General features: G+C 45.9%; 1 protein-coding gene across 10 annotated transcripts in view; it reads right to left on the bottom strand.

Annotated features, from left to right (window-relative positions):
* The window catches only part of SRC (SRC proto-oncogene, non-receptor tyrosine kinase), a 111,960-nt gene that overhangs the window by 31,907 nt on the left and 64,979 nt on the right, over window positions 1-15,074 (bottom strand). For 8 of the 10 annotated variants that reach the window (XM_077335465.1, XM_077335455.1, XM_077335461.1 and 5 more), the window contains 3 exons: window positions 9,340-9,585; window positions 8,653-8,752; window positions 5,122-5,139 (listed from right to left, as the gene is read on the bottom strand). In XM_077335465.1, the coding sequence (XP_077191580.1) occupies window positions 5,122-5,139; window positions 8,653-8,752; window positions 9,340-9,577 (356 nt within the window). In that variant the 5' untranslated portion in view covers window positions 9,578-9,585. The remainder of the gene's footprint in view (window positions 1-5,121; window positions 5,140-8,652; window positions 8,753-9,339; window positions 9,586-15,074) is intronic. The other 2 variants (XM_077335463.1, XM_077335464.1) reach the window with 1 other exon arrangement.

The raw sequence follows: 15,074 nt of genomic DNA, 5'->3' as shown, positions 1-15,074 counted from the left end.
CCCCTCCTCCAAGGTCAGGGAGAAGCCAGCCCTTGATCTGGGTGAGGCTGGGACCCTTTTGGCTTTTGAGCCTGCTTCTGGTAATACTTTGCTTTCCATCGATGGACTATTGGTCTGATCCAGGAGGGCTCTTCTTACGATCTTCTCCTGTAAGGTTCTAGACAGCAAGCTTGCTGAAAACGACTTCCACGTACATGAGTTGGCACAAAGGGTTTCCCGAGAAAAACGTACAATTGCAGAAAGGGTAGTGAGTGAGCTGTGGAGGTGATCCTGCTATAACAACGACGCTAAGCACGTGCTCTTTATTTGCACGCACAAAGCAAACTTCCTCAACACTCATGCACATTTTCTTTGTCCCTAGTGCACACGCTTTTGGAATACACTTCGCCTTCCTCCCAGTGAATCTGCATTTTTTTTCCCATTTATATCCCACCTTTCTCCCCAACGTGGGCCCAAAGCAGCTTCCAACAACCCTGCAAGGTAGGTTAGGCTAAAAGTGTGACAGGGGCTCATGGGAATTGTAGTCCATGAACATCTGGAGGACCACAGGTTGACTACCCCCTGCTTTAGAGGTTTTTAAGCAGAGATTAGATGGTCATCTGACTGATGCTTATTCTGTAATTTCAGGTGGATCTGAAGAGGGAGGGTGGGATGGGCTGAGCCAGCACTGCTCTCCTGGTCCTTTCTTACATGCCCAATGCCAGTTGCCACTTTGGGGTCAGGAAGGAAGGTCAGACTGGCTTAGGGATCCTTTGCTTTCCTCTGGTGGGGGGGTGTCATTGTGGGGGAGGCAGTTCTGAATCCATTATAGTCAGACTAGGACGTCTTGCACAGGTGCTCTGAACGGTGCTCCAAATGCACGAATCCAGGCAAACCCCCATCTCTCGCTGCTGCAATCTAAATCTATGGTGATGTGTGTGGGAGAGCGCTGTCTGTTCTTGGCACAAGAGGCAGTCATTTGTCCTGCCAAAAACAGCAGCAGTAGCTGAGCTGCCCCAACACACCCAGAGGACCTTTGAACACAGAGCTTCCTGTTGGCAAGAGACACTCATTAACGGGATACTTGTCTCAAGTGATCCTGAAGTAGGGAGGCTACTGACAATTGCTCAGAGGCACGGACAGGAAATGCCTCTAATATTCTACACTGCCATAGTCTCCAGGCTGGCACTTTGCACATGCTCAGAAGCATGCTTGCTATTACAGCTTCCCACATTACAGATGTTAGCTGCCAGCACTAAAAACAGCTCTAGCACTCAGTTCTGGCTGGAATGAAGCCTTCAAAGCACTAATTTGTTGGGTTTCCTTCATAGCGTCAATGCATTCATACTGAAGATCAAAGGGGGTTTTGTATTTTGAAGGGGGGGGGAACTACTGGGAAACAATGCTGCAAGAACAAGATTTAGTGCTGAACATTTTTTGACAGTGGATTTATATATTTAAAAAGTGCAGGAAAATGTTGCTTCCCTTAGTGAACCAGTGTGATCTAGTGAGACCCAGGTTCGAATCCACACTCATGTCTCGAAAGCTCACTGTGTGACCAAGGGCCAGTTGCATTATCTCAGCCTAGCCTACCTCACAGGGTTGTTATGAGTATAAAATGGAGCAGAGAACAACATCAGCCATTTTGGGCTCTCGCTGGGAAGAAAGGTAGGGTATAAATGAATTCTCGCTGGGTAGAAAGTTAGGGTATAAATGAATTCAATAATCTATATATATTCAATAATATATACATTTAATGCAAGGAACATTGAAGAGAAAAACCCAAAATCAGTTCTCAAGCTTCTTTGCCTCTGCATGTTGCTAGGCATTTTTCCCGCCTCTGTGTGTGCACATGTGAGGTAGTATTCTGGACATCTGCTTATAAAGAACCAGTTAAGGACCTTCTCCATGCACTGAGTAGCACAGGGTAGTCAACCTGTGGTCCTCCAGATGTTCATGGACTACAATTCCCATGAGCCCCTGCCAGCAAATGCCCCTGGAGTAGCAGATAGTGGATATGAGTCCTCTGGCCTTGCTCCCTGGCGTTCTGGCCTTTGGACAAGTGTGGAAGGGAAGTAAGAGCTTCTAGTCTTCCCTGACAATATCTCTGTTATGCCATGGAAGCTTGCTGGGTGATCTTGTTTCAGTTCTACCCTCTCAGCTAGGCCTACTTCACAGGGTTGTTGTGAGGATAAAATGGGAGAGGAGAGAACGATGCAAGCTGCTTTGGGCCCTCTTTGGAGAGACAAACAGGGTATAAAGATTAATAATAGTAACAATATGCCAATGGAAAGAGCCTCTTGTGGCACAGAGTGGTAAGGCAGCAGACATGCTGTCTGAAGCTCTGCCCATGAGGCTGGGAGTTCAATCCCAGCAGCCGGCTCAAGGTTGACTCAGCCTTCCATCCTTCCGAGGTTGGTAAAATGAGTACCCAGCTTGCTGCTGGGGGGTAAACGGTAAAGACTGGGGAAGGCACTGGCAAACCACCCCGTATTGAGTCTGCCATGAAAACGCTAGAGGGCGTCACCCCAAGGGTCAGACATGACTCGGTGCTTGCACAGGGGATACCTTTACTTTTATGCCAATGGACTGAGAAGGGGGCAAGTCTACTGAGCATTGTCCCATGAGTTTATGCAACATACTTGCACAGTACAAAAGCTGCACAGCCTGCCAAATAGCAGGGAGAGTGTTTTTCCAGGACTGTGCCTCCTTTAGATTGCAAAGAAGAATTTCATTTTTATCATCCACTTCCAAAGAAACTAGCGAATGCCATATATACTTGCAACAAGCATAACCGTGAACATAAGATTGCTCCCCTACAAAGTTATACACATACAATTATTTATATTACTGGACTGTAACTAATATAGGAATATAAGAGAACTCACACTTGACGGCAAACTGGGGGCAGGGGGAGGGCCTAGTCTTGTATATGAATAAATACAGTTGATTCCATTCTAACCCTCTGCTGAAACCATCAGCTTTCTGATATGGTACAGTCCCCCCAGGGACATGCTATATATTTGGTTACATATGTAGATCAGAAGAGTGGGATTCAAATGAAGAAGGACAGAAGTATAGCCTCTTTAGGGACAATATAAGGAAATTGCTTACTGTGAATGCAAGCAGACTGTTAAATCTATCCAGGTGTATACTTCCACCACAGAGACTCTGGCTACTGTACTTAAGGAAGAAGAATCAAGAACTTGTGTTGGGAATCTCCTACACCAAAACCTCCCAACATTTTTGTGCCAGCAGAAACAGCATGAGAGGCACACACACTAAATTGTTGTCACAAAATGGCTGCAGCAGGAGGCAAAGCCAATCACAAATGTCTAACATAGCTTACATCAGTTCACACAGTGAAGATCAGCCAATCAAATAGCCGATAAGAAGACTTGAGAGAAGAAGGCCCATCTGGCCCCTCCCACTTTCTAAAAGTACTCGACAGGTGCCAAGAACCATGTTTGGCAGACACCATGGCACCCATAGATGCTACACTGGGTAACCAACATGATTTCACTCCTTGTGATACTTCAGGAGCAAGAAATACCGTGACATGTATTCCTGTTCTTAAAATCTATGTTGACAGTATTCATGGAAGCAGACGCAAGAATGCATGCATAATAACCTATAACTCAAAGACAGTGGTTATCCAATTGATCCTTTGGTACTAACTTCTTAATAATTCAAAGAGATTTCTAATGATATCTGGCTATGTCCAGCTTTTCACACACCATTGGCCCCTGAGCTCCCCTCCCATGAGAACCACCACCGACATGTCCATCCTATGGGGCCGTCAGTATGTCACAGTTACAATTGGATGTTCTCACTATGTATACAAACACTATATAATGTTTGTTCCATTATATTACTGTTCTCCTGTTATGACTTTTTCACTACTGTTCAATTTATCGTGTTATTTGTACTGTTTTTATTCCAGTTCCATGTAAACCACCCTGAGCCTCAGCGGAGGTATATAAATATAATAAATAAATAAATACATAAATAAATAAGAGCCTCTTGTGGCGCAGAGTGGTAAGGCAGCAGAAATGTTGTCTGAAAGCTCTGCCCATGAGGCTGGGAGTTCAATCCCAGCAGCCAGCTCAAGGTTGACTCAGCCTTCCATCCTTCCGAGGTCGGTAAAATGAGTACCCAGCTTGCTGGGGGGTAAACGGTAATGACTGGGGAAGGCACTGGCAAACCACCCCATATTGAGTCTGCCATGAAAACGCTGGAGGGCGTCACCCCAAGGGTCAGACATGACCCGGTGCTTGCACAGGAGATACCTTTACCTTTACCTTTACATAAATAAATAAATATGATTATCATAGCTAAGAGTTCTTTTGGATCAACATACCACTGTGTTTAGCTATTTAGAAGAAGAAGAAGAGTTGGTTCTTATATGCCGCTTTTCCCTACCCGACGGAGGCTCAAAGCGGCTTACAGTCGCCTTCCCCTTCCTCTCCCCACAACAGACACCCTGTGGGGTGGGTGAGGCCGTGAGAGCCCTGATATCACTGCTTGGTCAGAACAGTTTTATCAGTGCCGTGGCAAGCCCAAGGTCACCCAGCTGGTTGCATGTGGGGGAGCGCAGAATCGAACCCGGCATGCCAGATTAGAAGTCCACACTCCTAACCACTACACCAAACTGGCTCCCTATATATATATATATATATTCTCCACTTTTCTCCTTAATGGAACGCTAAGCAGCTTACACCAATTTTCCTCTCCTTTGTTTTAATCTCGCAGCAAGTTAGTCTGAGAGAGAGTGACTGGTCCATGGCCACCCAGCTATCTTCCACGGCACTGTGGAGATTTGAACCTGGGCCTCCTACATCCCAGTCCAACATTCTATCCACTATACACTATTACCTCTCATCTCCCCACCAAACAAAGAAATGCATATTGTAAATCCATTAGCAGCAATACTTTTGGAATATGCCATCAGCTTGGATCCAAGGTATGGACACTCCAAACCAAAGAGTTATACTTATTTGTAAGGTCAGGCACACCACAAGCACTTCAGGTTAATCTGTAACAATTGATCCCCCCACCCAACCCCAGTCTGCAGTTTAGGCATCAGTGATCAGAACAGCTTTTAGGCTTATTTCCAATATCAATCAAATAGAAGATACACACCTGACATCCACCTTTCTCCTAAATGAAAGCATGAGGAGGCAGGGTATGAGAGGAAGAGAGAGAAAAAAGAGAGACAGGGCTTAGATTAAAAGAACCGCAGGTTTAAGAAGCTATTCAAAAGTGAATGAAAGTAAGCATGCATAAGCACCGGCAGCCTTAAAACCACGGTTTTCAAACTATGTTCCTGGGATCTGTGGAGTTCTTCCAAGGTTTATTTGGGACTTGTCTGGAGACAGTCGATACAGATGGAACAGCAGGCCTGGCTAACACTCGGCATGAACAAGCAGTGCACCATAGAGCATGTGCCAGAACCCTCCCACAATACTCAGGGACTCCCTGATAGACAAGCCAGTATCAAAAAGGCCTCTAAGGAGGGCAAGTACCATTTGGACCCAATAGCTCCAAAGCTCTTGCTTTCCCCCTACCCGTACCCTGGCAACACACAAGGAGGGGCAGAGCCAAGCCCTCACTCAGATTTTCCTACCCAGGAGGAAAGAATAACATGCTGGCTTTCACACAACAAGTGTTTTTGGAACTCACAAAATCTGTATCATCTGGAGAGGGCAGACATTCAATTCTGTTCACCCCAGGAGACTGGCCACTCATCCAAATCTCTCTAATTGAAGGGATGAGCCCGTGCGGCAGAAAACCTTACCGTTTTAAGATTAAACCCATCTTAGCTATGCACCACTAACCCTCTTTCAATTGGAAATCCCTTAATATGCCATGCCGGTCCAGTTTTCCATCTCTAACAAAGTGCATCTAGGAGAAATCACAAGCAGGGCCATGGCAGGGACAACTGTTCCCTCCTCCTACCAATATGTTGTTTGTCCGCAGCATCTGGTAAGAGATAAACTGCAAGTTCAAAGGAAGGAAGAGAGATTAAAAAGAAGCAACAGACCCATTAGCCAGCCCACAGCCGGTCGTGAAGACCTCATTGGGCTAGAGGTTTCAGGCTGAGAGGGGGGGGGGGACGGCAGTAGACCAGAGATGTGTCAAAGTAGCTTACAGAGCAAATGCAGCACTGAGAGAGGACAGCAAGTGGCTGGAAAACAGGCTTGCGAGGAGGAGGGTGCAACATCTGCTACGAAGAATCCATATCCATCTGCCCAGTCATATGGCAATAATATCAGTAATTGTTTACCAAGGCTTTTTTTAATGTGCTAAGTGCTCTACCATCTTCAGCCTGTCAGATGCAACCCCAGGAAGTAGTGCCATATTTCCCCTCCTATCTCTGAAACGGGGATGCGGCAAACCTTCCTCACTTAATTAGACATTCTGCGTTGAGCAGGGGGTTGGACTAGATGGCCTGTATGGCCCCTTCCAACTCTATGATTCTATGATTCTATGAAAAACAACAACGGGATGGTGGTGGAGCCATTGGGAACTAAATGTTCCCAAGCAAATTCGCCACGGGTAAAAATATTTCCTTGGAACAGGTTGTTCATGTTCGCTGTTTGCTTGATGTAGAACAGGGGTAGTCAAACTGCGGCCCTCCAGATGTCCATGGACTACAATTCCCAGGATGCTGGCAGGGGCTTCTGGGAATTGTAGTCCATGGACATCTGGAGGGCCGCAGTTTGACTATTCCTGATGTAGAAGATGGATTCCTGATGGATACCTGGCCTCTTACAGAGGCCAAAGGGACAGCAGAAGACCCGTCCCCTCAAGTTGTTTTTGCCCTTCCACATATGAGTGGGCATCATTCCAGGAACCATCCCATAAGTGCTGCTGCTTCTGCAACCATTCTGCAATGGGGCCATTTCAGGCCAGAATGAGCAGCCCATGAAGAATACAGAATGAATTTTTGGGGAAAGGTTTCCATTTGAAACTGCAAAAGGACCTTAGTGGGGCATCCTGATTAAACACGTCCTTTGAAACTACATGAGGATGTTAGCTGAGCTATCTGTCTCAAGAGATCTTAGACCTTGAAAGTTCTCATACGTTTCTTCTACTTCCGTAATGTCACTATCTGTTATCCGACTGTATCAGCATAATTTCCTGGGCACCAAGACTCATCTCCACTGGCTGCTAGATAACTGGGAAGAAAGCATGTGTGGGGTTTAATCATTTTCCATGCCAATGCTTGAGTGCTTGTAGAAGAAGAGTTGTTTTTTATAGCCCAATTTTCACTGCCCGAAGGAGTCTCAAAGTGGCTTATAATTGCCTTCCCTTCCTCTTCCAGCAACAGACATCCTGTGAGATAGATAAGGCTGAGAGAGCTCTGACAGAACTGCTCTGCAAGAATAGCTCCAAGAGATCTGTAATTAGTCCAAAGTCACCCAGCTGGCTGCATGCGGAGGAGTAGGAAATCAAACCCAGTTTTCCAGATTAAAGGCTGCCGCTCTTAGCCACTACACCATGCTGGCTCTCAGACTGGGAAATTACAATGGCCCTGGGAGGAGGCAAGCTGACCAACGTCTGCATTGCTGCCAGCCAGCACTTCAGGGGTCACTCTGCTCAGCCCACATCAGCAGCACCAAAGACGGGCATCTTCTCAGCCACTGACTCCAATAGCATCATGTGAGGAGGGCAACTCGTGAGCCAACACTGGTCACTGTCACTGCTGAAGGGCCAGTGTGGTGTACTGGTTAAGAGCGGCTGCTTCTGATCTGGCGAGCCGGGTTTGATTCCCCACTCCTCCACATGCAGCCAGTTTGGTGACCTTGGCCTCACCACATCCCTGATAAAGCTGTTCTGACTGAGCAGTGATATCAGGGCTCTCTCAGACTCACCCACCTCATTGGGTGTCCGTTGTGGGGAGAGGAAAGGGAAGGTGAATGTAAGCTGCTCTGAGCCTCCTTAGGATAGTGAAAAGCAGGGTATAATAGCCAACTCTTCTTGTTCTTTGAGCCAAGGGACCCCTGCAGCAGCACTGGGCGAGCTCTTCAGGCTCAGCTCCTGGCTGCCAGTGAGCCTCCAGCACACCAAGAACTTCCCTGGCTGCTCCTCTGCACCTGACTAAAGCACCAGGCTTGGCTTGTGGCCCCTCCTCCCTGTCAGGGGCGACCAAAGAACACAGCAGAGGACATGCACTGAACATAATGTGTAACTAAACACTGCTGGTATGTGTGTGGGAGGGATGCATGAAGCCCAGTGGCGCAGATTGGCCACTCATGCCCTGCAATGTGTCATTCAGTCCTTGGTAGGGAAGGCAGCCTTGGAGTTCATTCCCTGTTGCTGGCGTTCTGCAAGCAAGGAGGAAGAACTTTCTCAGCACTGCTAGATTACTTGAAAGGCAAAAGTAGAAGCTGCTGTAAATGAAGACCTGGTCCTTGGAGGCTGTGATCCCATGGAGAATGGCGCATTCAGGTTTAAACTGCACTGGTATGACAACCCCTATCCTCTAAGCCAGAGCTGCCATTGATTTGCTTCATGTGACTCAATGGCCAAAATGAATCTGAAGAAGCAATACCATGATGCTTTTTCTATCTTCCTGAGCATGAGCATGGACAGCTGTGCATGCAACCAAAGAAAAGGTTTACTGGACTGTTTCATGCATCCTTCAGTCCCTAGACCAAAAGCACTTACGTGTTATTCAGGATTTGGAGGCGTTCCCCTTTCTTGAATGAAAGGTCTGATTCTGTCCGGGACTCATAATCATAGAGGGCCACAAATGTGGTGACTCCACCTGCAAAAGAAACCAATTCAGGTGAGTTCAGTGACCACGTTATCTTTACTGGTGAGTAATATTATACCTTCAGGCAAGGATTCCCAACCAGGACTGCATGAGGGGCTCCCTAGCCTTTCCCCTGCAGTCTGCCTTAATGGACTCAGCCACAAACTATTCCTGACAATGTCATGAAAACAGGAAATCGGCCACTTCCATTGGCCTGGAGGTGGTGCTCTATTGTAGTTAGCGTGCCTGGGAAAGGGGATGAAGCCTGGATGCCTACTCCTGCCTCAAGCAGCCTTTCTCCCTGAAGCCTGAAAAATATTTCAGGCGTTCCTCCATGGTCCAAAGATTGAAAAAGGCTGCCTTAAGGGCAGCGTGCACCAAGGAAATTCATGCACTGAGTCACATGGTGTCCTAATGGTTATGGTGCCTCTTTGCACGTGGCATGGGTAGATAATTGTTGCACACTTAACAAGCTTAGGTTTCATCTGCTGGTTTTGAGAACTCCCAAGCCTTGCAGGTTTAACTGCAGACAGACACGTTTAAACAGGTCAAAGATACCAGGATTCGAAAGTCCTGCCCAACACAGAAGCCATACTGACCAGCTAATGCCCCACAGCGCTGAGGAGAGGTGACCATGCTGGATGTATTTGAGCCTCCAAAGAGCTTGGTTTCTGGAGTGGTGCTGCCATGTAAGCGGCTGGGAGTTCGGTGGGAATCTGAGATGGTGGTCTTGTTGGGAGTCTGTGATCCCGAACAGCCCCCGTGGATGTTCTCCGTGGATTCCAGGCTGCGTCTCCGCTGACTGGGGTCTTTGGGTTTGCTCTTACTGCTCCCCATGATACAAGCTGTGGGAAAAGAGAAAGTCACCAACAGGTTAATCTCAAGTCTCCTGCCCACTAAGAAGTGAACACATCACCCAGTTTATGCTTTCTGGAGGGAACAAAATGTCCTCTGACTTTGGCACAGGTTTGCCAGATCGAAAAATACACATGAACATGGATGCAATAACCTTATGCCAGTGGTCTCTCAAGGTCAGTATTGTATACTCTGTGAGGAGGCCTTTCACGTCACCTATCCCTGTAAACTAAGTAGTCCAGAGACTGAACCTGGCCTGGAACTTTCACAAGTATATCAATTGTTCTAACACTGAGCCATGACCATTCCCCTGATCTGAACAAGAAATAGCAGGCACTTTAGAGGTCAAGGTTCATTCCAAGTAACAGTCACTCATTCAGAGCCACCAAACTCTACCAGCTAGCCAGTAAGATTCAGAGGAAATGTTACCCATTTTTGTACCTGCCTTGTAAAATTCAAACATGAACCATCTTACACCATCTTGAGCTGCTTGGAAGACGGGATAATCTAGAAAACCAGTTGACCCAATGTTCTTATCTTGCTTTGCGTACAATTGACCTCTGCATAGAAATGTAACAGCTTTGCATTTGATGGCCTCTTGGCCCCACTGTTTGCACATATTCCTTTCTGTGTGCTCATTTAGTGCCACACAGAGGGTAACTTCATGCATCTGGTGAAATAATGAGCACATCAAAACATTTGATGCTGTAATATAGTACATCTTTAAAACATGACAGCACTCTGCCATTTTCACCCACCCTAAGCTTGCCAACTCTGGACTGAGAAATTCCTGGAGATCTGCAGATGAAGTACAGGGAGGGGAGAGGCTTTTGTGGTGTATAATGCCACAGAACCCTTCAAAACAGCCCCTTTTTTTCAAGAGGACTGATCTGTCACCTGGAAATCAGTGGTAATTCTGGGAGATCTCCAGGCCCCACCTGGAGGTTAGCAATGCTAGCTCACGCACTGGCCCCATAAGGGCAATCCCAAATCATCGGTAATCACCCACCAAGAGGGAGACAAATCCATTCCTAATCACATTGGTATTTAACTTGCTTGACTGAGTGTAACAGGAAGAAGGCTTATCCTCTTGAGCGTGCTCACGAAGGCACCTCCGGCTTTCCTCTTGAGAGAGATGCAGCACACATGAAAACAAGGTACAGCCTCATCAGCCACTCACTAGCTCACAGCTCTACATAGCAAATGGCTCCAAAGTTCACTTCTTCCATACGGTTCCAGTGTTCCCATTAGCTGATGACCATGTGACAAACTTATCCACACACAAGTTATATGTGCTACTAGAAGTCCAAATATCACCTGTAGGATTGCTAGCTTTCAGGTGATACTGGTAGATTTCCAGCTATGACAATTAATTCCCAGATGACCAAGACCAGTTACAAGAGAAAATGGCTGCTCGGGAGGGTGAACGTTATAGAGTTATGGATGGATTGTGAGGACACATTAACAGCTGTCACGATTTCCTATTGTTTACTGTTTTACCACAGGCATCTTCTTTATTGTTTAATCTAAAAATCAGCCCGACACCTATCTTGTCAGCAGGCTGTTGTGGCCACTAGAAGCAGCATAGAGCATGAGTCACAAGGGACTCATGAGGACCCCATACATGGGGTAGTCCAGACAAGAGACAAGATGAGGTAGTTTGCCACTGCCTTCCCTTGCATGGCAACCCCAGTCTTCCTTGGTGGTGGTGTCTCATCCAAGCAGTAATTCTGGCTATCCCCTGCTTCTAAGCTCTGACCAGCTTGGGCTAAGTTGGGCTATTCAGGGTGCTCAGCAGCTATTAACTGCATCTCACTTACTGCTCACAGACGCAAATTATGCTGTAAGGCAGCAGTCCCCAATCCCCGGTCCGCAGACCGGCACAGGTCCATGGATCAGTTGGTACTGGGCCGCAGCTCCTCCTCGTCCTCCTCCCCGGCTGCTGCCTCGGGGGCTGCCCTGCCACTCTGCCGCCAGCTCACCTTTGGTGCTCTCCAGCAGCCACCATGGCTGGGACTCCCCCTCGGTATGGCACTGCGCAGCTGCTGCTGGCAGCACCCCCCAGTGGGCAGCAGGAAGTCAGGGGCGCCAGCGGGAAAGCAAGTGGAGCAGGGGCTCAGGCGACGTCCCTCTGCAAAAGACTACCCCCCCACCTGGGCCTTAGTAAAATTGTCAAGTGTTGACTGGTCCACAGTGATAAAAATGTTGGGAACCACAGCTGTAAGGTATAGTGTCGCCAGGTTTTGTGCTGCAGCCATTAAATTTGGCAAAAGATTACTAACACCCAATTGAATCAGAGCGCTGTGATCTGAATATGTGTGTGTGTATAATCTAATTTATGCTTTTAGCCATTTTATGGTCTAAGCTATTTTATATTATTTTATATTATTAGTAAATTTATGCTTTTATCTATATTGTGCTTTTTGCAGTCCGATCCCTTATGGTTTTGGAACTGACTGCTAATTTTCACTTTGCTGGCCCATGACCATATTAAAGATCAGACTGATTGCATCGCACATAAAATCATCTCAAGTAGGTAGCTGTGTTGGTCTGAAGCAGCAGAACAAGGTTTGAATCCGAATACACCTTTCAGGCTGGCAAATTCTCACACGAAAGCTTATATCTTGTTGGGCTGCATCTTACTGAGATGATTAAAGTTTGAGTCTAGCGGCACCTTTAAGACCCACAAGCTTTAATAATCTCAGTAAGACTCAGCAGCCCAACAAATCAATCCCACAGTAGCCCGGAAGTATTAGAAACAGCCTCAGCAGCTACCTGACAACTAAATGCCTTTTATTTTATTAGCTTATTTTTCTTAGGAGTTGTTTCAAAGGATTCCAACTAACTTTTCAACAACAAGATAACCCTCCCGAAGTGATGTATACTATTTAGGAGTTGATCACATGCCAAACAATTTACTGAGAGCTTAAAAAAAAAACACTAAAGCAACTCGACAGATGATGACACCAAGGATCTTTAAAAACCCTCTGTAAAATAAGGTCATTACTCCTGTGAATCACGGTAGAAAGCTGTTTACATAATCTGAGCAGTATGGTGGTCCATATCCACTCATAAATGGCCACCAGGTGGATGCCAGATGGACCTGCCACCATACTGTTCGCAGCTAATCTAGATAAGCAGGGAGAATCACAGAATCATAGAGTTGGAAGGGGCCACACAGGCCATCTAGTCCAACCCCTGCTCAACGCAGGATCAGCCCAAGGCATCCTAAAGCAAGAAGTATGAGAGAAGGCAGCACAGGCTGTAGAAGGTCCCTGTTTCAGTCCCTGACATTTTCAGTTAAAGGGTTTCAGAGACAGGCACTGGGAAAGGCCCCGCACAGAGCCCATTTCAGAGGTCTAGATGTGCAGGAGTCAAATAGGGGAAGGGGTGCATCTCCTTGCATGCAGTAGGCCCAAAGTTTAGTCCTTAGCATCCCCAATTCAAAAGGTAACAGATGATACAAACCCAGCTGGAAAGCCACAGCCAATTGGAATAGACAGAACAGACGCTGACAGACCAACAATGTGACTCAGTATAAAACAGTTACATGTACATTCTGTTTCAGGAAGGATTGTAGCTGGTCAAGTGGATAGCCTTGTTGGCCTGAAGTAGCACAACAAAAATTTGAGTCATAGAATCATAGAGTTGGAAGGGAACTCCAGTCCAATCCCATGCACAATGCAGGAACTCACAACTACCTGATTTCACCTGTACTACTACCAGGACACCTCTCGCCCATCCTATATTGATGAATATGATTTTTCCTACCTAAATGAAGAACTTTACATTTATCTCTATTGAAATTCATTTTAGTCCAGTTTTGTAACCTGTCCAGATCATCTTGTATTCTGATTCTATCTTCTGGTGTGTTTGCTACACCAGTTTAGTGTCATCTGCAAATTTAATAAGTACACCCTCTATTCCTTCATCTAAATAATTTATAAGTATGTTGAACAACACAGATGCCAGGACAGATCCCTGAGGCACCCGCATTTGTCAATAAGAATATCATTTGGAACCTTATCAAAAACCTTACTGAAATCCAGATAAACTATGTCCTCAGCATTCCCCTAATCTAGTAAGGTAGTAACCGTCTAGAGAAATGAGATAAGATTAGTCTGACAGAGCTGCAAAGAAATGGGCGGTACAGATAAATAAATAAATAAATAAATAAATAAATAAATAAATAAATAAATAAATAAATAAATAAATAAATAAATAAATAAATAAATAAATAAATAAATAAATAAATAATAAATGATTTAATCTTGAGAAAGCCAGGCTGACTCTTAGTAATTACAGCCATCTGCTCTAGCTGCTCAAGGACCTACTGAAGATTTGTTCTAAAATTTTGCCTGCTATAGATGTCAAGCTGACGGGTCAGTAGTTACCCGGATCCTCCTTTTTCCCGTTATTGAAGATGGGGACAACATTTGGATGCAATTCATCTGGCCCAGAGGATTTTGTTTCATTTAAAGAAAATAGTTATTGATGGACTACCCCTAAAGTGATCCTAGACAACAATTCCCATCCCTCATCATGTGAAATGATTTTGTCACATTGAGCACGATTCCCCTCACAAGTAAAGACTGAAGAGAAATAGGAATCGAGTAGTTCAGCCCTCTCTTCATCACACAAAAGCTCACGCCTTGAATAAATCTTTGTTGGTCTTAAAGGTGCCACTGGACTCAAATGTTGTTGTCGCTGGTCGGTTTACCAGCTGATCAGCCAAAGCTGCTGAAAAATTGGTTTTGACCATTCTTTCAGGCTGTCCATTCAGAAGAAAGCCTAAACTCCAGAGCACTGTCAACACTAGAGGCCAGAGGCACTTCCTCCGCTTTACCTGTCTTAAACATCCTGAGCAATTCCACCCCAGCTAGAGTGAGTTTGAATTTATTCACCCTTAGCCGAAGTTATGGATGTCAGACAGGCACTCAGGGAATGTAAATTTCCTCACCTGGTCCAGATACAAAGACGGAATAGCTTACTGATGACAACCTACTTCAGAACCTCCTGGGAATCTCCCTCAGAAGTTACATATAAATGTTTAAAAAGTATAGCTCCCAGGGGACATCACAAGTGAGCTATCCCGAGGGGCAATCTTTCAAAACAGAACTCGTATTAAATTTTAACGGTGTATGGAATATTTCCTTGAGGAAAGTCTTATTTCAGAAATGGGGAAATGGAAGGGAGGGCAAAAAAAGAGAGAGGTGAGATTGATGATTCTGTTTAGCTGGTGAACTTGGAGGTCAGTGAGATCGTTAAAAGAACAACAGCCCCAGCTAGGCAGGGAGAACTTCAGAGAGAACTAGGCAGAGAGAACACAATAGCCAGGCCCACTGGGAGCTGTGCTTCCTGAATGACATGACCACATGTCAGCACAATTGAAATTGTCACAGCAAGCTTCAAGAGGATTAGACAACTTCTGTGCATGAAGCCAACGCCAGCAGTCAGAGGCAGCCATTTTCACACTTCA

The sequence above is a fragment of the Paroedura picta genome, chromosome 4 (assembly GCF_049243985.1).
Source record: "Paroedura picta isolate Pp20150507F chromosome 4, Ppicta_v3.0, whole genome shotgun sequence".
Taxonomy (NCBI): Eukaryota; Metazoa; Chordata; class Lepidosauria; order Squamata; family Gekkonidae; genus Paroedura; species Paroedura picta.
This window is presented reverse-complemented; position numbering and strand designations above follow the sequence as displayed.